Source organism: Alexandromys fortis, unplaced genomic scaffold (genome assembly GCF_014885135.2).
Source record: "Alexandromys fortis isolate MF-2015 unplaced genomic scaffold, M_Fortis_MF-2015_v1.1 scaffold_70, whole genome shotgun sequence".
Taxonomy (NCBI): Eukaryota; Metazoa; Chordata; class Mammalia; order Rodentia; family Cricetidae; genus Alexandromys; species Alexandromys fortis.
The window spans coordinates 1,509,396-1,533,169 of NW_026067955.1; the positions used below are offsets into that span (position 1 = coordinate 1,509,396).

Genomic DNA, 23,774 nt, shown 5'->3' on the forward strand with positions numbered 1-23,774 from the left:
AGAGGCCGCTCAGCTGGCAGACTGCCTGCTGGAATACATGAAGCCTGGGGTTCAGTTCCCAGCATGACATAAACTAGCCATGGATTCCCATGCCACCTGTGCCCCAGAACTAAGGAGGTAGAGATGGGAGAATAAGAAACTCAAGGTCATCCTCATTGCATACTGAATGCTAAGTCCACTAAGACAATGAGATGCTGACAATAACAAATAAACAGACTAATAAACAAACAAAATCAGCAGCTTTCAGAAAAGCGGCACGTGGCCCACAAAGTGGGCACATGGCCCATAAGGTATTCATTCTGTCTCTTTACAGAAAGTGTGACTAGTTCTAAACACAGATGAGGGCCTGGAGTGAGTGGCTACGCCACTCAAGGACTCGTACAGATCTGGGGGAGCCTTACCAAGGGAACGTTCACGTGCGGCTCTGAGGCTGCCCCCATTAGATACCTAAGGTCAAGAGAATGAGTAAGGCCGAGGAGCTCAAGGTAGGGCTGAGGCCAGCAGCTGCTCTAAGCACAGCCCACAGGACTCCAACATAGATTCCACTCTCGCCTAGAGCCACACTGGCTGCTGGGCAGAACCTTGGAGGGGAAAAAAACCTCTAACAAAGACAGCTGGTTCCTTTTGCCCTCTGGGGGCAGCATGCAGCCAGGGCATCAGCAGCCTCTGGAGTACACAGGCAGCGGGGCCCTGCACCTGAACCTGCAGAGGCCCAGGCCCAGAGGAATTGGGGTAAGTCCTTGCAGCAAATACGCTTTCCACAAGTATGGGCTGGGGGCAGGCATGCTGCTGCTCTGGACCCTGGAATCTGAAGAAGCCATCACCCAGGAGAGCAGGAACAGGAGCGAAGGCCACAGCTAAGGCTGACAGCTAGAAGGCCAGCCTAGAGCACTTGTGAGAGACCTCTGGAAATTTCAAGATAGGGTTCCTGTAGCAGTGGACAGGGCAGAGGAGGAGAAATACTCAAGAGACTCCCCGCCTCCCTGAAGAACCACAGGCAGCTAGTGGTTGCTAGGGGAGGGAGAGACATTTTCTTCAGCGATAGAGCCCCATGATAAAGTGCCCAAGCTCCTCTAACCGATCCCGCACTTGGGCTCCTGTAAGCAATCCTAACCAAAGTCACTGTGTCACAAAGAATAGACAGTAAAATGGGAGGGGGCCACCAAGATGGGTCAGCTGGTAAAGAGTCTTCTGGGACTGCCTGACGACCTACGTGCTAGCCCAGAGCCTTTGGGGAAGGGAAAAACCGATTCCCGAAAGTTGTCCTCTGACCTTTGTATACACACACAGTAAATAAGGCTTTAAAAGAATGAGAGTAGGAGGGGACTAGCTGGGCAGAGGAAGGGGATCAGCAGGAAAGAAAGCGGGGCGTGAAGTGGTATTAAAGGTGACTATCATCAAAATCATACACACGCACGAGATATCACAAGGAATCTACTCAATATCTAATTAGTATAAGCTAATTACTCAAAGGGAAAATCGCCCCGTGCTCGCCCCTAAACTGCCTGAAATACTGTCAGACTTCCTTCGTGCCTCTAGCGAAGGACACAGTCAGCTGGGGCTCAGACCTATATCTCCAGTTCTCGCTCCAGAAAGCCCTCTCCAGAGAGGCCTGGCACAGCACTCAATGTCACTCAGCCCCATCAGGTGGAGGGAGAGCAGCTAGAGGACTGAGCATCGAAATCCCAGAATGCCGTACAAGGCAGAGCTGCCCGAAGCAAAATGCAGGCCAAGGGCTCCAAGGCAAGCCAGATCTGTTCTAATGAAAACAGGAGGCCAGCCGCGGGGAGGAAGGGAAACTGGGCTAAGAGGCCAATGCTGGATTCAGATCCCGGCTTGTCTCTTGCTGCAGAATGTGGGAAGCAGGATGCAAAGCGGTCCCCGAATAGTTTGGAGAGGCTGGGGACCCTCCAAGCTATGGGCAAATCATGGCCTCTATCACTTGTCCAATTTTCAAAGTGGTGTCTGGCCCCCCAAAATGTATGGAGCCGCTGTGCTAGTCTCTGGTCTTGGGGAGAGTCCCCTTTCACTGGGTCTTGTCTGAATTGTGCTTGGCAACACAAGCCCAGATGAAATTCTTTCCGTGCTAACTACAGAGGTGTAAAGAATGTTCTCTGAGGTGGGGCGAATGCTCTTTCCACATGCAAGTCCTTGCTTCACAGGGTCAGTGCAGAGTCCAGCCCACCTGGTGCAAGATGCCATGAGTCCTCTGTCCTCCCTGTCTCACGCCACAGTTCTTGGTCTCTCTTGTGAACAAAGTGATTTAGTGTGTGTGTGTTCACACGTGTGTGTGACTGTACCCACAGAGGCCAGAAAACAGCATGTGACCACTCAGAGCTCTAAGCATTTGAGAGCCACCTGATCTGGGTGCTAGGATGTGAATTCTTGTCTTCACAATAGAACAGTCAGTGTTCTTAATCACCGAGCCATCTCTCCAGCACCAGTGAAATATTTTTTTCCTATGGTGTTCTCTACAAGGTCAACGTGGTACTTAGGACATGAGGGAACACAGGAAGTGACTCCCTTAGATGACGCATAGACTGGCTCCCTACAGGGAAGCCTAAGGTTTACCCAGACACCGGCAACCATTGGAAGTAAAGAGCTGGGTGGGCTGGAGGTGTCGGGCAGAAATTGTGGGATGAGAAAAGACAAGAACCAGGGATGGACAACCTGCTCTACTGATCTCAGAGATGTAGGCGGTCCCTGGGAAAGCTCACACGCCCCTGAGGTAGGACCTAGGGAGCTAGACCTAGCACACAGACCTACCAAAGCACTGAACTGGGACACGTCAGGGACAAATACAGACGATGACTGCCTACCTTGGCAAGAAGATGAGCCTAAGTCCTCTTTACAGCCTAAAGCACTGGAGGTGCCGACCTGGGCTAGAGCTGACCTGGAAACCAGAGATGAAGTGACTTCTCCAATATTAGAGGGTCAATCTGGCATTGACCACATAGGGGCAGTAGAGACAACTCTGGCTACGTAAGGGCCCAGTCTACAGGGAGGGCTGCCCTTGACCCAGGTGAGTAGGCTCCACCTGGGAGGCCCCACAGTCTCCCAGGGCTTCACAGTTGCAATTCCTTCACACACCAAAGAAGTGTGCACTGGAAGCAAGACAAACACACCCTCTTGTCTCTAAGCAAGCCTTGCGGCTGCTCCAAAATTCTACCCACACTCTAGATTCCAGGCAGGTACTTTGCAGTCCATGTAGTAAGAGGCGTAAGAGCTGTGGGAAGCATGTTCAGGAGAGCAAACACTAGAAATGATTTCCATCAGCTCAAGGAAACAAGGACCTTAAAGATGTCTCACCGGGGAAGCTCTGGGAATGTTGAAATCGACACCCTAATAAGTGTTTTTATACTGATATTCAGGTTAAGGCCTAGAGAGGAGGTAGCTGTTCCCTTAGTCCTTCCCTAGCTAACCTTCTCCCCTTACCTGTGATGGTGACTGAGCCATGAGCATCTTGCTGCAACACGGGGTTGCGTACCAAGCAGCTATAGGTACCATTAGCACCCAGCACCACCCTCAGCACGCTGTGGACATCAAACAAGCCCCGCTCATTGGCCATCTGGGATGTGGTCACATTGTCAGTCAAGGGCAGTCCCTGCCCATCCTTCCAGAACACCTCAGCCTCGGGATAGCCCTGGTAGCTGGAGCACGTGATGGTCACCATGTTCCCCGGACGCAGGATCTTGTTGGGTTCCAGGGTCATGCTGGGCTTCGAGTAGGGGGCTGGAGGGTGGCAGAGGGGAGAGATCAATAACGGTCAGGTCAAGAGACAGTGGAGCAAGGACACACGGGCTGTTAGCTAGGACAGTCTGGGGTCTGATGGTGGGGTCAGCAGGGGACAAGCGGGTGGGCTGCATGCAGACTGGGTAAGGGACGGACAATGCTCCCTCCTGGTACTGAACTGCCACCTGCAGGCTAGCAGCAGCACTGACAAGGTCCCGGATGTTCACAAAGCTGCCCTCATCGGCTACATACGTGTGCGCAGTATCCTCAAGAACACACGGCCCTAAGCCAGCAGGTCAGGGGAAAGTGCTGCACCCTGGGATAGGCCCAGCCCGTGGGGAAGCGGCACACCAGCTAGTTAGTGCCCATCAGTTACCCAATGAGGTTAAACTGTGCCAGGCTGGAGCCAGGCTGGGGGAGGAACGGCCTAGGGTGGTGTCACTGTCCAGCAGGGCCACCACGGATCTTCAGAACCTGGACCTCCAGAATCGTGGAGACAAAGCAGTAAGAAAGGACAGGGCCTCTCCAGCTGTTCCGCAGCCTCTTTGACCATCAAAATCCAGGTTTTGTTCCTTCCCATTCTCTAGGCAGATCTTTTCAGATCTGACTTCCACAGCAGGTTGGCCTCGTCTGACAAGAGCCATCCCCGGGATCCAGACTTGGGGCAATGACATTGTCAAGCGCTCCAGCAAGAGCAAACCCCTTCCCCAGCAGAAGTTCTGTGGCTCTCCTATTCCATGGCTTTCTGCTGACCCAGATGCATCTCCATCCTTTCCAGAAATTTCTATAGCCTTGGAGCTGGGGGTGAGGTGGTCAAGAAGGCCTTTGCTCAGTGACTCCACACTACTTGGAGTCCCCGCCCATCATTCTCCTATCACTCTCAGCTGTCTCCGTAATCTGGGAGACTAAGGATAGGGAACTAACTTCCTTTAACTTCAAATGCAATCGACAGAACTATAACCTCCCTCTGAGGTGCCACTTAAAACCAAAAAAATAAAAATCCATGGGTCTTCTAGGGGTTGTCATGGTGACTGAGCTGTGCACATGTTACTGCACCACCAGGTTGCGTACCAGGCATCTGTAGGTGCCATTAACACCCTGCACCAGCCTAAGAATGCTGTGCAAGTCAAACCAGCCACGGTCCTTGGCAAGTCAAAAGGTGGTCACGTGACCAATCAAGGTGATCCCTGTCAGAACACTGTGGCCTCAAGGCACACAGGACTGCCACCTCGTCCCCAGGTCGTTGTGGGGCTCCAGAGTCATGCTGGACTTTGAGCAGAAGGCAGGAGGGTAGCAGAGGGCAGGGGTTAGCAACATCATCAGTGCAGGAGATACAGTGGGAGAGAGGCTGTTAGGACACGAATGAGATCTGTGGGGAGCAGTGTATGAGAGGCCGCGTGCAGAAGAACGGAGCGTGGACGTGGAAGGCGACCCCCTCGCCACACTCACCTGCCACCTGCAGGCTAACAGCAGCGCTGTCAAAGTCCCGAATGCTCACGAAGCACGTGTAGCTGCCTTCGTCGGTGACTCGGACTCGCTGCAGCCGCAAGGATGCGTTGCCCTGTACCAACAAGTCAGGGAAGAGCGCTGTGCGGTTGGCATAGGCACTGCCTCGGTCCTGGCCCTCAGTGAAGCTGTGTACCAGCTGTTTGGTGTCTGTCAGCTGCCAGATGAGGTTGAGCTGTGCCAGACTGAAGCCAGGCTCCAGGGTAAAGGAGCAGCGGAGGGTGGCATCAGTGTCCACCAGGGCCACCACAGGGTCTTCAGAGACCTGGACCTCCACAGCTCCTGGGGGTGAGTCAGAGGGCGGTTAGGGTGGGGTTTTCAGGGTCTCTCTCCTTCCCCAGCTATCTCTAGGCTTTGCACAACATTCCTTTTAGGTCTGTGACTCAAAGAAAGTTCCGCATCGGGCTGGAGAGATGGCTCAGCGCTTAAGAACGTTGCCTGCTTTTCCAAAGGTCCTGAGTTCAATTCCCAGCAACCACATGGTGGCTCACAACCATCTGTAATGAAGTCTGGTGACCTCTTCTGGCCTGCAGGCATACACGCAGACAGAATATTGTATATATAATAAATAAATATTTTTTTAAAAAAAGAAAGTTCCACATCTATGCTCCTCACCGTAAGCAGCTAATCCATCAACAGGAATTAGGAATGTAACAAGGACCGAGACCAGGTCACACCCTTGAGCCTGTTTACATCCTAATAGAAGAGAGAGGCAGTTTGTGACGAACACAGATAATTATCANGGGCCCGAGCCCATGTCTGCCGCACAGGCGCCAACAGGTGAGTGGAGAATTAATTGGTGTGATTTACAGCAGCCCCCAGGCATCGTTCCCGCCCTTCCTTCTACTGGGTAGGGAGGGCGCTAGTGTCAACTGGAGCAGGCCAAGAAGGCTCATGGGAAACCTGCCTTTCTCAGCCTGGTGACTCCTGGTCCTGCAGCTCTGGGGCACCAGGACCTCAGTACCCACCCTAGGACCAGATCTCAGCCAAGGACGCCCTGCAAAGCACCTGCCTCTCTGGGCTCTGGAGAGAGCTTCGGAACAGCTCTCAGGCGCCATTAGAACAGGGCCAAGATGGTGGCTTTACAGGTGAGACCTAGAAGCCCAGAGCGAAGCACCTCATCCAAGTTGCACAGCCTAAGAACAGGGCAGCTGTTTGCTGGATCACGACAGGGCGCCACTGTAAGCTCCGAACAAGACAGCAGCCGTGGTACTGCTTTCTATAGAGATTATCTCATTTAACCCAACCCAGAAAAGCCTAGAGACCTGTTCTCATGCCCACTTTTTTTTTTTTACATATGGGAAAAATAGGCCAAAGAGACAGTTATTTGCCGAAGGCTCCTTTGTTTATTATAAGAGACTGCCTCTCTTTTGAAGCCCTCCTCTCCTCCCACCCCTGGGAAGCTCTCAGTTGGTGTAGTCCTGAAGGACAGGTTAGGGTAGGCAGGAGACTCCTGTGGCAGTCCGGTACTCTACCTCCAGACCCTTTCTGATTTGGGGGCTCCATCAGAGGGTATTTCATTCAAACCTCGGGGCATGAAGTCCTGTTCTCCTGTCCCTGGTGCCTCCCAGTGAAGAAGGCCAGACTCACCTGTCTTGGAGCCTTCTCCATCCCCGTCCTGGTCCTCAGCGCCTAGAAGGATGAATAACACTTTCTCAGTGTTTGCATTGCCACACTTCCACACCTGGCTGAGCAAATGTGACTTCTGGTCGGAACGCTTGAGACCAGAGCAGAGCTGAACCTAGGACAGAACGGAAGGGCCCAGCAGAAAGCCCAGCACTCGTCTGGCCAGGGACCATTTATCCGGCCCTCTACCCACCAAGCCTAGCGCTTCGCATACCCACTCACTTGCCACCCAGTCGAATCACCCCATTTGCACCCCACTTCTGTCATGCTTTGTATGTGTATGGTGTGCGTGTGTGCACGTGTGTGTACATGCGCACGAAAGTCAGAGGTTGGCATCAGGTGTCTTCCTCAATCACTCTCCACCTTATCTGAAACGGGGTTCCTCACTGAACATGGAGCGTGCTGACTGAGCTAGACTGGCTGCCCGGAGAATGTCAGCGGGCCTCCTGTCCCCCTAACCCCAGTGTTACAGAAGCAAGCTGCCACGCCAGAGTTACGAGGGTGCTGGGGACCCAAACTCAAGTCCTTTACTGATAGTCATCTCCCCAGTCTCTTGGTACCCCACTTCTGTCTGCGCATCCTCTACCAGCCTCGCACAGCCCAATTAACCATCCAAGTCACAAGCATCACTTACCCACATCTGACCAAACTCCCCCCACTTCCTCCTCAAGCCTACTCTCCTTCCAGCCTCTACTACCGTCGGCTCCCACACCCCGTCGGCTCCCACACCCCGTCTACTCATGTGCCACCCACCAATGTCCACCCACTAATACCAATTCGTAACCCCCTCCCCCAGCAGATAGTAGTATCCGAGGAAGACACACACTCTCGTGACACACAAGCTAAATGCTCACAAGGCCCTGAACCTTTTCTCACTCACAGACACACTCATCCCTTGTCACACCGCATGCAGCCTTACACACTACCATCTTCATGACACGTCACACTCTTGTTTACACCCATCTGCCGTGTTCACGCACGGACAGGCAGTTTATACTGATTCAGAGAGGACAGTTAGCCACGAGGACTCAGGCTATGGTCCTCTGTGTACCCCCTTCCTGTTCATCCTGTCACGGACACAGCAACTGCTGTGTTTGAACGTCTGTTCCCTCCCAAATGCACACTGAAATCAGCTGCCACCCAACAGTGTCAAGGGGCGTGACTTCTGGGCTGGAGAGTTGGCTCAATAGTTAATATTTAGTTAACTATTTAGTTAATAAATAGTTAAGAGCATTGTCTGCTTTTGCAGAGAACAAGATTCTGTTCTCAGCACCCACATGGCGAGTGTAATAATAATCTGTAACCACAGTTCCGTGCATACATGCAGGCAAAACATACATACGCAAAAACTTTAAATTTAAATTTTAGATTAATTTTATTTTAAAGAGGTGACACTTCTAAGGGGTGATTAGGCTCTGACAGCTCTACCCTTGCAGATGGCACTGCCACTGTGACCTTTGCCCTCTCATTTTCCACCATCTAACGATCAGCAAGGCCCCAGCAGATGCTGGTGCCTGGAGATGGTATTGACTTTCTTACTTTGTGCCTGTGTCTGAGTGTGTTGTATTCGTGCATGCCTGTTCAGATGTGTGTGGTTGTCCATGTGGGCGTGCATGTATGTGGGGGCCCAAGGCTGACAGAAGGAGGCTTTCTTAATCATGCTCCCTGTTATATCCATTAAAGCAGGGTCTTTCAATCGAATCCAGAGCTTACTGATTTGGCTAGTCTAGCTGATCAGTTTCTCCTTCTAAATGCTGGAATTACAGACAAGCTGCCATGCTCACTAGATATTTAGGTGGGTGCTAGGGCTCCAAACTCCAGCCTTCCTTCTTCTATGGCAAGTGATTTCTCTGCTCTCCCTGGATGCAATACTCCCAGCTTGAGAAACTCAAGCCAGTAAATTTCTGCTTTTTATTCGATCCTGTCTCAAGTATTCTCTTACAGCTGCACCCGAGAAACTAAAACAGTGTCATGCCTCAAGACATGTGGCCATGTATGCACATGTGCATACCTGCATGTACACATACACACACACGCACACGCTTACCTTCATTCTCCTCTTCGCAGCTCTGCTTGATCTTTCTCCAGCACACAAAGGCCAGGGCCACCAGCAGTACCACAAGGCAGACAGAGAGCCCCACAGTCACCCACAGAGCCTCAGGGGGGAATGTCATAGGCTGCCCTGGAAGAAGACAGAAGGATGAGACCATCTTGTTCCGAGGTGTGAACAGGGGCTCCTAGACACTGTGCCCCACTGAGATGAATGAAACTCACTCAGGCTCCCGCAGCCATAGCTCCATTCACCCTACCAAACCCTGCCACTGTGGCTATGGGTGATGGAAACATGCCTCAGAAGGGAGGGGGTGGAGCCAACAAGCCTGAAGGTGACTAGTGATCACGGATAGGGCCCCACTGACCAAGGATAAGCTTTCTGTCTTCTAGGAGTGGCTTAAGGATCTCTAAGCTGACCAAGCGTCCAGTCTCCCAGCTTTTCTGTGTGATGTCACCAAAGGAAGTCCCACTTCAGCCATTCTCTGCAGAGACCCTGACACCTTCTGGCCTCTGCCCGTCCCCTGTCATTTTCCCTTCCTAGCAGGGGCTCCCAAATTCCCCGTCTGGCTTAGGAATCATCTCTCCAGCGGCCTCCCTGAGGGTTGCAGTTCCACCTAGCTAACATCATCCTGAGGGTCTGACATCAGCCAGCTACAGCCCTGGGAGCCAGGGTGTGGCCTGTTTTTGACAATCCATGAGCTACTATTAGCTTTTATTTTGTAAAAAGTTACAAAAAGAAAGGAGAAAGAAAGAAAAGGAAAGAAAGGAGAAAGAAGAACAGAAAGAAAAACTCCAGGGCTCTGGAGAGGCCGCTCAGCTGGCAGACTGCCTGCTGGAATACATGAAGCCTGGGGTTCAGTTCCCAGCATGACATAAACTAGCCATGGATTCCCATGCCACCTGTGCCCCAGAACTAAGGAGGTAGAGATGGGAGAATAAGAAACTCAAGGTCATCCTCATTGCATACTGAATGCTAAGTCCACTAAGACAATGAGATGCTGACAATAACAAATAAACAGACTAATAAACAAACAAAATCAGCAGCTTTCAGAAAAGCGGCACGTGGCCCACAAAGTGGGCACATGGCCCATAAGGTATTCATTCTGTCTCTTTACAGAAAGTGTGACTAGTTCTAAACACAGATGAGGGCCTGGAGTGAGTGGCTACGCCACTCAAGGACTCGTACAGATCTGGGGGAGCCTTACCAAGGGAACGTTCACGTGCGGCTCTGAGGCTGCCCCCATTAGATACCTAAGGTCAAGAGAATGAGTAAGGCCGAGGAGCTCAAGGTAGGGCTGAGGCCAGCAGCTGCTCTAAGCACAGCCCACAGGACTCCAACATAGATTCCACTCTCGCCTAGAGCCACACTGGCTGCTGGGCAGAACCTTGGAGGGGAAAAAAACCTCTAACAAAGACAGCTGGTTCCTTTTGCCCTCTGGGGGCAGCATGCAGCCAGGGCATCAGCAGCCTCTGGAGTACACAGGCAGCGGGGCCCTGCACCTGAACCTGCAGAGGCCCAGGCCCAGAGGAATTGGGGTAAGTCCTTGCAGCAAATACGCTTTCCACAAGTATGGGCTGGGGGCAGGCATGCTGCTGCTCTGGACCCTGGAATCTGAAGAAGCCATCACCCAGGAGAGCAGGAACAGGAGCGAAGGCCACAGCTAAGGCTGACAGCTAGAAGGCCAGCCTAGAGCACTTGTGAGAGACCTCTGGAAATTTCAAGATAGGGTTCCTGTAGCAGTGGACAGGGCAGAGGAGGAGAAATACTCAAGAGACTCCCCGCCTCCCTGAAGAACCACAGGCAGCTAGTGGTTGCTAGGGGAGGGAGAGACATTTTCTTCAGCGATAGAGCCCCATGATAAAGTGCCCAAGCTCCTCTAACCGATCCCGCACTTGGGCTCCTGTAAGCAATCCTAACCAAAGTCACTGTGTCACAAAGAATAGACAGTAAAATGGGAGGGGGCCACCAAGATGGGTCAGCTGGTAAAGAGTCTTCTGGGACTGCCTGACGACCTACGTGCTAGCCCAGAGCCTTTGGGGAAGGGAAAAACCGATTCCCGAAAGTTGTCCTCTGACCTTTGTATACACACACAGTAAATAAGGCTTTAAAAGAATGAGAGTAGGAGGGGACTAGCTGGGCAGAGGAAGGGGATCAGCAGGAAAGAAAGCGGGGCGTGAAGTGGTATTAAAGGTGACTATCATCAAAATCATACACACGCACGAGATATCACAAGGAATCTACTCAATATCTAATTAGTATAAGCTAATTACTCAAAGGGAAAATCGCCCCGTGCTCGCCCCTAAACTGCCTGAAATACTGTCAGACTTCCTTCGTGCCTCTAGCGAAGGACACAGTCAGCTGGGGCTCAGACCTATATCTCCAGTTCTCGCTCCAGAAAGCCCTCTCCAGAGAGGCCTGGCACAGCACTCAATGTCACTCAGCCCCATCAGGTGGAGGGAGAGCAGCTAGAGGACTGAGCATCGAAATCCCAGAATGCCGTACAAGGCAGAGCTGCCCGAAGCAAAATGCAGGCCAAGGGCTCCAAGGCAAGCCAGATCTGTTCTAATGAAAACAGGAGGCCAGCCGCGGGGAGGAAGGGAAACTGGGCTAAGAGGCCAATGCTGGATTCAGATCCCGGCTTGTCTCTTGCTGCAGAATGTGGGAAGCAGGATGCAAAGCGGTCCCCGAATAGTTTGGAGAGGCTGGGGACCCTCCAAGCTATGGGCAAATCATGGCCTCTATCACTTGTCCAATTTTCAAAGTGGTGTCTGGCCCCCCAAAATGTATGGAGCCGCTGTGCTAGTCTCTGGTCTTGGGGAGAGTCCCCTTTCACTGGGTCTTGTCTGAATTGTGCTTGGCAACACAAGCCCAGATGAAATTCTTTCCGTGCTAACTACAGAGGTGTAAAGAATGTTCTCTGAGGTGGGGCGAATGCTCTTTCCACATGCAAGTCCTTGCTTCACAGGGTCAGTGCAGAGTCCAGCCCACCTGGTGCAAGATGCCATGAGTCCTCTGTCCTCCCTGTCTCACGCCACAGTTCTTGGTCTCTCTTGTGAACAAAGTGATTTAGTGTGTGTGTGTTCACACGTGTGTGTGACTGTACCCACAGAGGCCAGAAAACAGCATGTGACCACTCAGAGCTCTAAGCATTTGAGAGCCACCTGATCTGGGTGCTAGGATGTGAATTCTTGTCTTCACAATAGAACAGTCAGTGTTCTTAATCACCGAGCCATCTCTCCAGCACCAGTGAAATATTTTTTTCCTATGGTGTTCTCTACAAGGTCAACGTGGTACTTAGGACATGAGGGAACACAGGAAGTGACTCCCTTAGATGACGCATAGACTGGCTCCCTACAGGGAAGCCTAAGGTTTACCCAGACACCGGCAACCATTGGAAGTAAAGAGCTGGGTGGGCTGGAGGTGTCGGGCAGAAATTGTGGGATGAGAAAAGACAAGAACCAGGGATGGACAACCTGCTCTACTGATCTCAGAGATGTAGGCGGTCCCTGGGAAAGCTCACACGCCCCTGAGGTAGGACCTAGGGAGCTAGACCTAGCACACAGACCTACCAAAGCACTGAACTGGGACACGTCAGGGACAAATACAGACGATGACTGCCTACCTTGGCAAGAAGATGAGCCTAAGTCCTCTTTACAGCCTAAAGCACTGGAGGTGCCGACCTGGGCTAGAGCTGACCTGGAAACCAGAGATGAAGTGACTTCTCCAATATTAGAGGGTCAATCTGGCATTGACCACATAGGGGCAGTAGAGACAACTCTGGCTACGTAAGGGCCCAGTCTACAGGGAGGGCTGCCCTTGACCCAGGTGAGTAGGCTCCACCTGGGAGGCCCCACAGTCTCCCAGGGCTTCACAGTTGCAATTCCTTCACACACCAAAGAAGTGTGCACTGGAAGCAAGACAAACACACCCTCTTGTCTCTAAGCAAGCCTTGCGGCTGCTCCAAAATTCTACCCACACTCTAGATTCCAGGCAGGTACTTTGCAGTCCATGTAGTAAGAGGCGTAAGAGCTGTGGGAAGCATGTTCAGGAGAGCAAACACTAGAAATGATTTCCATCAGCTCAAGGAAACAAGGACCTTAAAGATGTCTCACCGGGGAAGCTCTGGGAATGTTGAAATCGACACCCTAATAAGTGTTTTTATACTGATATTCAGGTTAAGGCCTAGAGAGGAGGTAGCTGTTCCCTTAGTCCTTCCCTAGCTAACCTTCTCCCCTTACCTGTGATGGTGACTGAGCCATGAGCATCTTGCTGCAACACGGGGTTGCGTACCAAGCAGCTATAGGTACCATTAGCACCCAGCACCACCCTCAGCACGCTGTGGACATCAAACAAGCCCCGCTCATTGGCCATCTGGGATGTGGTCACATTGTCAGTCAAGGGCAGTCCCTGCCCATCCTTCCAGAACACCTCAGCCTCGGGATAGCCCTGGTAGCTGGAGCACGTGATGGTCACCATGTTCCCCGGACGCAGGATCTTGTTGGGTTCCAGGGTCATGCTGGGCTTCGAGTAGGGGGCTGGAGGGTGGCAGAGGGGAGAGATCAATAACGGTCAGGTCAAGAGACAGTGGAGCAAGGACACACGGGCTGTTAGCTAGGACAGTCTGGGGTCTGATGGTGGGGTCAGCAGGGGACAAGCGGGTGGGCTGCATGCAGACTGGGTAAGGGACGGACAATGCTCCCTCCTGGTACTGAACTGCCACCTGCAGGCTAGCAGCAGCACTGACAAGGTCCCGGATGTTCACAAAGCTGCCCTCATCGGCTACATACGTGTGCGCAGTATCCTCAAGAACACACGGCCCTAAGCCAGCAGGTCAGGGGAAAGTGCTGCACCCTGGGATAGGCCCAGCCCGTGGGGAAGCGGCACACCAGCTAGTTAGTGCCCATCAGTTACCCAATGAGGTTAAACTGTGCCAGGCTGGAGCCAGGCTGGGGGAGGAACGGCCTAGGGTGGTGTCACTGTCCAGCAGGGCCACCACGGATCTTCAGAACCTGGACCTCCAGAATCGTGGAGACAAAGCAGTAAGAAAGGACAGGGCCTCTCCAGCTGTTCCGCAGCCTCTTTGACCATCAAAATCCAGGTTTTGTTCCTTCCCATTCTCTAGGCAGATCTTTTCAGATCTGACTTCCACAGCAGGTTGGCCTCGTCTGACAAGAGCCATCCCCGGGATCCAGACTTGGGGCAATGACATTGTCAAGCGCTCCAGCAAGAGCAAACCCCTTCCCCAGCAGAAGTTCTGTGGCTCTCCTATTCCATGGCTTTCTGCTGACCCAGATGCATCTCCATCCTTTCCAGAAATTTCTATAGCCTTGGAGCTGGGGGTGAGGTGGTCAAGAAGGCCTTTGCTCAGTGACTCCACACTACTTGGAGTCCCCGCCCATCATTCTCCTATCACTCTCAGCTGTCTCCGTAATCTGGGAGACTAAGGATAGGGAACTAACTTCCTTTAACTTCAAATGCAATCGACAGAACTATAACCTCCCTCTGAGGTGCCACTTAAAACCAAAAAAATAAAAATCCATGGGTCTTCTAGGGGTTGTCATGGTGACTGAGCTGTGCACATGTTACTGCACCACCAGGTTGCGTACCAGGCATCTGTAGGTGCCATTAACACCCTGCACCAGCCTAAGAATGCTGTGCAAGTCAAACCAGCCACGGTCCTTGGCAAGTCAAAAGGTGGTCACGTGACCAATCAAGGTGATCCCTGTCAGAACACTGTGGCCTCAAGGCACACAGGACTGCCACCTCGTCCCCAGGTCGTTGTGGGGCTCCAGAGTCATGCTGGACTTTGAGCAGAAGGCAGGAGGGTAGCAGAGGGCAGGGGTTAGCAACATCATCAGTGCAGGAGATACAGTGGGAGAGAGGCTGTTAGGACACGAATGAGATCTGTGGGGAGCAGTGTATGAGAGGCCGCGTGCAGAAGAACGGAGCGTGGACGTGGAAGGCGACCCCCTCGCCACACTCACCTGCCACCTGCAGGCTAACAGCAGCGCTGTCAAAGTCCCGAATGCTCACGAAGCACGTGTAGCTGCCTTCGTCGGTGACTCGGACTCGCTGCAGCCGCAAGGATGCGTTGCCCTGTACCAACAAGTCAGGGAAGAGCGCTGTGCGGTTGGCATAGGCACTGCCTCGGTCCTGGCCCTCAGTGAAGCTGTGTACCAGCTGTTTGGTGTCTGTCAGCTGCCAGATGAGGTTGAGCTGTGCCAGACTGAAGCCAGGCTCCAGGGTAAAGGAGCAGCGGAGGGTGGCATCAGTGTCCACCAGGGCCACCACAGGGTCTTCAGAGACCTGGACCTCCACAGCTCCTGGGGGTGAGTCAGAGGGCGGTTAGGGTGGGGTTTTCAGGGTCTCTCTCCTTCCCCAGCTATCTCTAGGCTTTGCACAACATTCCTTTTAGGTCTGTGACTCAAAGAAAGTTCCGCATCGGGCTGGAGAGATGGCTCAGCGCTTAAGAACGTTGCCTGCTTTTCCAAAGGTCCTGAGTTCAATTCCCAGCAACCACATGGTGGCTCACAACCATCTGTAATGAAGTCTGGTGACCTCTTCTGGCCTGCAGGCATACACGCAGACAGAATATTGTATATATAATAAATAAATATTTTTTTAAAAAAAGAAAGTTCCACATCTATGCTCCTCACCGTAAGCAGCTAATCCATCAACAGGAATTAGGAATGTAACAAGGACCGAGACCAGGTCACACCCTTGAGCCTGTTTACATCCTAATAGAAGAGAGAGGCAGTTTGTGACGAACACAGATAATTATCAGCTTCCGATTAGACTATGGGGGGGGGGGGTGGTTGGAGAAGTGAGGCTGTGGCCGCGCCTCAGTGTTGGAACTCTTGCCCAGTTTGGGATCCACTCTGTCCCAAAAAAGGAGAGAGAGAAGAGAGGAAGAGAGAGGAGAGAAGGGGGGGAGAGAAAAGAAAAACAAAAAGAGGAAGTACTATAAAAGAGAGAGAACAAAAGAAGCCAGGGACTTGGCGCCAGGTCCTCTCCACCTGCCGGGTCATTTGCATTTCCCACAATTACATACTATTTGGATAACTAGGCAGGGGTGCCTACAAAAAGTGAACACCTAATGTCCTCAGTGATTTTCTTTGGGTGAGAGAACTTCATGGGTGCTTTTCCTTTGCTTCACTTCCTAAACAGACATACAAGAAAGAACACCCCTGTCTTTAAATAAAGTGCAAAGCACGCGCTCTGTGAAACACTGAGCCTATATAAGTGGGCGCCAGGAAGGGGAGTCAGCAGACAGAAAGACCCTGAGGTAGGGGTCAGTGAGAGCCTAAGGGAAGGCAACCCATCGGGAAAGCCCTCTGAGGAGGCAAGACAGACTTTTGAGAGACTGCAAGAAGCCTGGGGTTTCTGCCTTTGAGGAAATAGCATTAAGGAGGACAGTAGTTATTAAATGTTATGTGGGTAGCAAAGCCCCAAGCTTGCCCTGGCTCCTCTACACAGGGAGACTATATTGTATATAGAAGGGTAAAAGGGAGAGTAGTCAGGGACCACCTCAGAGGTCCTCACAAGAAGTGATAGCGAGGGCTGGAGAGATGGCTCAGCAGTTAAGAGCTGCTCTTCCAGAGGTCCTGAGTTCAATTCCCAGCAACCACATGGTGGCTCACAACCACCTGTAATGAGATCTGATGCTCTCTTCAGTCCTGCAGGCACATGTGCAGACAGAACACTGTATACATAATAAATAAATAAAAATGTTTAAAAAAAAAAAAAAAACAAGTGATAGTAAAACCTGCCAATGATGGCGCACGCCTTTAACCCAGCACTCGGAAGGCAGAGACAGGTGGATCTCTGTGCGTTCGAGGCCAGCCCGGTCTACAAAGTGAGTTCCAAGAGAGCCAGAACTGTTACTCAGAGAAACTCTGTCTCGACAAACAAAAAAATAAAATAAAACTGTGGTAGTGATCCAGTAGAAGAAAGGGCACGTGAGGTGGTTAGCACAGGAGACAGCTACAAGCATGACTCCTTTACTCCCAGCACCATGAGGCAGAGGCAAGAGATCTCTGTCAATTCAAGCCTGCCTGGACTATATAGCAAGTTCTAGGCCAGTCAGGACTCCATACTGAAACCCTGTCTTAAAAAAAAAAAAAAAACCCAAAAACTGAAGAGTGGCCATAGAATCAGCCAGATCTGAGATGCAGTCAGAACTATCAATCAATATTTGCTGACTGATGACGGGTGAGAAGGAAGGAATGTGTGGTGGTTTGGATGAGAATGGCTCCCACAGGCTCGTGTGTTTAAAATGCTCCGTTCCCAGCTGGTGGAACAGTCTGGGAAGGGTTAGGAGGTGTGGCCTTGTCAGAGGAGGTATCACTGGAAGTGGACTTTGAGGTCTCTAAAGCCCATGCCATCCCTCACTCTGCTGTGTGCTTGTGGATTAGATGTAAGCTCTCAGCGGCTGCCCAGTGCCTGCCTGCCTTCCTGCTGCCACATTCCCCGCCATGATGTCCATGGACTCCCCACCCCCGACACTGTAAGCAAGCCCCCAGATGGAATGCTTTTAAAGCTGCCTTGGCCATGGCGGCTTTGTCACAGCTATAGAAAAGTAACTATGTAACAGAATGTAAGTCATCCTGCAGGAAACCCCGAGTTCCCAGAGAAAAGGGCCCTGGGGCAGGCGTCTCTGTGGTCACCTGTGCCCTCTGTCCCGTGGGCTTCCCGGCGGCTTCCCTGCCAGGAACCTCTGTTTGCCCATCATCTCTGCTTCTGCAGCTCTGAGAAGTCAGGAAGGGTCTGGGGAATGTGCTGTGCTCGGACGGAGGGATTAGGTGAAAACTATGCCCACAGGAAGTAGGCACACTCAAAATATGTGAAGCGCAGCCTTCAAAGGAAGCTAACTGAATGTAGCACCCACAGAGGGCTATTGTATTCGTTCTGTGGTTAGTGTTCTATTAGGCTATTCCACACTTTCTTAGTACATGATGTCTAGAGGTTGAAGCTGGGCCTGGCTATTTTTCAGAAATTCCATGAAATCTTAGGCCAGTTCCCATCCTTGCCAACTAGACACCAAGGTGTCCCTTGCAGAGGACATCTGGGACATGGAAATTAAATCACCTAAAACCCTTTCTTTCTATCAAGAAGTGAGAATCAGGCTGGGTGTGGTGGTGGTGCACGCCTTTAATCTCAGCACTCATGAGGCAGAGGCAAGTGGATTTCTGTGAGTAGAGATCAGCCTGTTTACATAGTGAGTTTCGGGATAGACAGCCAGGGATACATAGTGAGACTCTGTTTCAAACAAACAAATAAAAACAAATCAAAAAAGAAGTCAACCCTTAGTGGCAGAGATGGGTATTGCCTCCTGTGACCACTAGATGGCACCAGACACTCGGCTTTGTTTTCTCTATGGGTTGCCGGACTATACAAGTAGGGCATTTACACAGCCAAGTACTATCGGGGAAGTACCTTCCTTGATTTGTTCATCATGGTGACTGAGCACTGACTATATAGCAAGCATCCATCCACTCCCTGAGGACAGACCCTACCTTCTGAGCAGGAGGACAACAAGAAATAAACAAAGGAACCATACGTCAAGTGGAGGCAAAAGCTAGGAAGAAAGTGATGAAGCACAGGGACAGGGAGGGAGAGAGGGCTATGCTTTTATGCAAAGCAGCCAAGGAAGCATGCTGAAGATCTGCCATCTGAGCAAAGGCTTACAACAGAATACAGAGCGGAATCACGCCTCTGTCTGAGGGTAGAAAGTTCTGGGCAGAGGAAGCCCTAGGCACAAGGGTCCTGAAGAGAATTTAAACAGTGCGTTCAGGAACCTGAATTACCATAGTACACAGTGCTCAAGTCCCTCTTCCCAGATGGAAAAGTACAGACTAAGGTGAAGAAGGTTGCCTGTGGATCCCAGAGGTGGAAATCAGTGTGATTCTTCAAGACAGAGCCAGCCTGGCAGTAGCCCAGGAAGGAGTAGGCATGGTCACACACCATCATGACAATGATCTTTCCCCTCACCTGTGAGGCAGATGTACAGCACTCCCAGGGCTGTGCGCATACACACACCCACGCTGGGGCCGCCCCATCCACGCAGCATCTTCCTGTCAGGCAGCTGACAGCTGGGCGCTCCGTGGCGGATGGCTGCTCCTGCCTGTGGAAGAGGAAGAGAGGCCTCTGTCTCCAAAGTTCCTCCCTAACACCTTCCTAATTCCTCAGGACCATCCAAATCCAAGAGGGAAGAAGTCAGGTAGCCAGCAAGACAAGGTTGATGAAGCTTGGGGTCCGGGCTGTGCCCAGGTCACTTTGGCTGGTGGGAGAGTAAAAGAGAAGGTTTTAGAGAAACTTGGGGTTTAATCTGAAAAGTACACTCTACCCTAAAGGTAGCCAGGAGCCACTGAAGGTTCTGGGATAGATAAACAGCCTTGCGAGGGCTAACTTGATAGCATCTGCAGAATAAATGCGAGAAGCCAACCGAGGGGCAAAGCAGGCGTGGACAGAAACGACAGCATTTAAGAGTGTGGGAAATGACGGAGGCAGCAGTCAGCACAGTCGGTTCTGAGCCCTGGTCCCTGGGACAGGAAGTGTGGAACATTTGGTCTAGGGTGTGCTAGGATAGGAGCATGTGAGCAGAAAGCCCAGGGCAGAGCTCTAGGAGCAGCTGGATGTATGGATGTGGAGTTTGGGAGGGACACCTGCCAATTTAATACATGTACCAAGCAACCAAGACCCAGCAGAAATGAAGGGGGTGGCAGAGCTGTGTCAGTCGGACCTGAGCCAGGGCTGGATCTGTTGCAATAGATCGGGCCTGGGTCAGAGGGGTCCCAGACTTCCCTGGGTTCAGCATATACCCCGGCTTCCCTCAGGTGCCTGACTCAAGCAGGCTGCATGCACCACTTCTTATGTCCCTCACTGTTGCCTGCTCAAGCCATGTGACCCATGTCCATCTGTCCCACCTAACGATGATTAGCAAGAATATGAACATTTTATACACCCACCCCCTGGCCACCCCTAGTGTCAGATTGCATCCTTGGTCACATTTTTTTGTAGGAGAAACAAAAAAATACATACATAAACCCAAACACATGCGTTTCTTAATGTCAAATCATCTGTCACTGAGCAGAGCTGAAAGGAGCCCAATCCTGCAGCAGTTTTTTTCTGACCCTTCATGCAGTAAATCCTACCTACAGCCAAGCATCTTGTCTAGCCTCGGGTCCCTGGGGACAATCCTTCCATCCTGTTCTAGCCTATTGTGCACCCCTTCCCCCACTCCCGATGCCAGGAAGCTGCACAGAGGGAGTCCCTCAGCCAAACCCAGCATCCTGGCTAGCCCCGCACTTCCCTGGCTGTCGACAGCCCATTGCGGAGAAGCCCTGGGCAGCCACTTCCTTTCCAGGTGCTTCCAGTCCAAAGTCCGGTGGCCTCAAAGCCTCCCTGTCTGGGTGCTGAGTCAGCAGCTCCGATTCATGGCGGCATCCTTGGGGACACCACTTCCTGCCTGACAAATGGGCCACAGTCAGCCTGCAGGAAAACCTAGCAGGCAGCTGCCTGGACTACTGGCTGTGTGCCATAGGAAGCTAAAGCCCACAGAGTTGCCAGCTTCTATGTCTTCTGTCCTCTTTTACTCCCTAGATGGAAGCAAAGCCTGGGAGCTGGGACGTGGCTCAGTCGGTTGAGGGCTTCTGAAGCTCTGGCTTCAACCTCCAGCCTCTCACAAGCCAGGTGTGATGGTACATGCCTGTAATCTTGGCACTCTGAGGTGGGGGCAGGAAGATCAGGAGTTCCGGGCCATCCTTAGCTACATAGTGAGTGCAAGGCCAGCCTGGACAATAAGAGACCCTGTCTTAAAACAAAAACAAACCCTGAGTCGGTCAGTGGTTCTCGGGCCCCGTGTCTTTCAGTCCTTCTCACTGCTGCTTGTGCCCGTCGTCCAGGGCCACCTCGGCCCTCGTCACTGACCTGTAAGCCCCACATATCATCCCCACCTACCACATTCTCTCAGGTGCCTTCTCCTCAGTCCTAAAACAGGAATCAGGCTCATGCCCTCCCCCGCTGACAAATCCCCCACAGCCCCCCAGTACGCACAAGAAAAGTCCTACATTCCTCTACCTGATACTCAAGGGTCTTCTTGGGATGTCTTCCCATGCTTCAAGCTACTTTCTGTTACTGGGGTTTACCCTAAGGATCACTTGTGAATGTCTGCTGAATATGTGGGGAGCCAGGAGTTCCCTCCTGATCAGACTAATCATGTGTCCCCAGAGCACAGCTGTCCCTCACTCCAGAGGGTCCATGAGAGGCTTCCAGAGTAGACGCCAAGCTTGCTCCCTTTTGTTCCTTTTCTTCATTCTGGACCCAGGAAGTCCACCACTGTAATTTCAGCCTAGAAACTCCATGGAGCCCCTGCCAGAAAGACTACAGAGTGTCCTGGCCTCTTGGAGACACTGTAAGGACCAGCCACCCTCACCTTGAAGCTACTGCAAGCTTATCGAAACCCAGCAGAATCAGGACCCAAGGATACTCTCAAGACATCACCCAAGACTCATTACCCTGTACATTCAGAACAGCAAACCTAACTGCTAATGAGCTCTGGGCCAAGATGCCTTGGACCCACGGGTACTCGATAGGGATTCTTCTCCCACCATATCCACTGGCATCACTCCAGTCTCTTTTCAAAAGATGTTTTATTATTATTATTATTATTATTATTATTATTATTATTATTATTATTACTAAAAGAGTGCTGGATCCCCTGAAACTGAACTCAGGTCCTCTGCAAGAGCAGCAACCCTTAACCACAGAACCATCTCTCCAGCCTGATTTGTTTGTATGTGTAGCTGCATGTTTGTTTACAAAGTCTAGAAGAGGGTATCAGCTCCCCTGAAATGGGGCTTACAGAGAGCTGTGCACCACCATGTGAGTTCTGGGAACCGAAGTCAAGGTTACCTGCAAGAGCAATACATGCCCTCAACTACAGAACCATCTCTTTAGTCCCACCCTATAGTCCACTCCACACCCCACTAACCTCCCACAGAGAGGACAGAAGGGAGAGGCTCAGAACTCTAAAAATATCAGCTAAGTTCCTAGATGCAGATATGCCTGAAACAAGCTGCAGACCTAGATGGGCCTATCTTCATCCAGTTCCAGCTAAGTTTCTATCCTATGCAACTGAAGGACAAAGGTGACTCATCTGTGTATGCTCTCAAGTAGCAGACCCTGGGACAGCAGGTGGGTATGCCTTTCAGTAGAGCCCACTTTAAGATACCACGAGGGCTGCTCAGTGGCACCTGAGAGCCATCACAGTGTCCACGTGCATCCTGAGGGCCTGGAGCAGCTCTCCAGGTAAGGCTGGGAAAGGTGAGACTCAGCCCCATCTGCTGCCTTTCAAGCAGACCTCCTTGATATGAAAGCAAATGAAGACCAAGGCCTCGAAAGCGGGAGGAACTGAGTTTGATCTTCAGAACCCAGGGGGAGTAGCAGGCATGGTGAAAGCTGCTTGTAATCCCAGGGCTGAGGAGATGAAGACAGGAAGATTCCTAGGCTCACTGGTGAACCAACCCAGCCTATGTGGTGAGTTGTGGGCCAGTGAGAGCCTGTCTCAAAACAAAAACAAACAAAAACCAAGGTGGATGACAACTGAGGAACAACAGCCAAGGCTGTCATTTGGCTTCCACAGATAGCAACCACACAGGCACACAAGCCTGCACACACATACACAATGGCAGAAAGTAAGGCCAGGGTTTGGGGTTCGTAGCTCTACCACTTCACTGCAGTCTTAATAAGGTCTCCCACTGTGGTGGTTTGCATGAAGATGTCCCCCACAGATCACATATTTGAACAGTTGGTAGTTGTTTGGGAAGGATTAAGAGGTGTAGCCCAGGAGGGCTGGAGAGATGACTCAGTGGTTAAGAGCACTGACTGCTCTTCCAGAGGATCAGGGTCCAATTCCCAGCACCCAAATGGCAGCTCACAACTGTTCTGGAACTCCGACACCCTCACACAGACATACATGCAGGCAAAACACCAATGCATGCACATACACACAAAGACACACAGAGACACACAAAAAGAGGTGTGGCCCTGTTGGGGGAGGTGTTTCACTAGGGGCAGGCTTGAGGTTTCAAAAGATTGGCACCATCCCCAATGTGCTCTCTGCAACCTGCTTGTAGCTCAAGATGTAAGCTCTCAGCTGTTCCTGCTACCACACCTTCACTCTGCCTCTGCCTCTGCTTCCCAAGTGCTGGGATCAAAGGTGCACACCACCATACCCGGCTCTTATGCCCTTCCTTTTATAGGCTGCTTTGGTCATGGTGTTTTTATCACAATAGAAAAACAATGACTACACTCACCTTTCTTTAACAACAACAACATGAACAAAAAGTACAGGGCTGGAGAAGGCTCAGTGGTGAAAGCACTGGCTGCTCTTGCAGAGGACCCTGATTCCCAGCACCCACATGGCAGGCCACAACCATCCAGTTCCAGATGTGACCTCCTCTGGTACCAGGCACACATATGGTGCACACACATACATGTAGACAAAACATTCATACACATAAAATAGCTAAATCCTTTTTAAAATTCTGTAATTGTTTACACACATTTATGGCGTGCAGAAGTGCATGCCAGAGCATGTGTACAGAGGTGAGGGGACAACTTGTGGGGGTCAGTTCTCTTCCTTCACCGTGGGGATGCTGGGGACTGAACTCAGATCCTCAGGTTTTGAAATAAGCGCCTTACCACGCTGAGCCATCTTGTTGGCCCAGCTTCCTCTCTCTGAGGTCCATGTTTATAAAAGAAACTTTGCCAAACCTGATGGATCTTCTTCAATATTTTAATCCTTATGGTGTACTAACTATCATGCAACTCACAATGAAATTCATGCAGCCATGTT

At 51.5% G+C, this 23,774-nt stretch overlaps 1 protein-coding gene across 8 annotated transcripts in view; it reads right to left on the reverse strand.

Moving 5' to 3' along the window:
• Cd276 (CD276 molecule) overlaps positions 1-23,774 on the reverse strand; it is a 41,265-nt gene that overhangs the window by 7,002 nt on the left and 10,489 nt on the right. The window contains exons 2-5 of one of the 8 annotated variants that reach the window (XM_050151875.1): positions 14,902-15,240; positions 13,156-13,452; positions 8,912-9,046; positions 6,829-6,870 (exon numbers count right to left, since the gene is read on the reverse strand). In XM_050151875.1, the coding sequence (XP_050007832.1) occupies positions 6,829-6,870; positions 8,912-9,046; positions 13,156-13,432 (454 nt within the window). In that variant the 5' untranslated portion in view covers positions 13,433-13,452; positions 14,902-15,240. Of the gene's footprint in view, positions 1-3,435; positions 3,733-5,181; positions 5,521-6,828; positions 6,871-8,911; positions 9,047-13,155; positions 13,453-14,901; positions 15,241-18,907; positions 19,197-23,774 lie in introns of all 8 variants that reach the window. The other 7 variants (XM_050151876.1, XM_050151880.1, XM_050151874.1 and 4 more) reach the window with 7 other exon arrangements.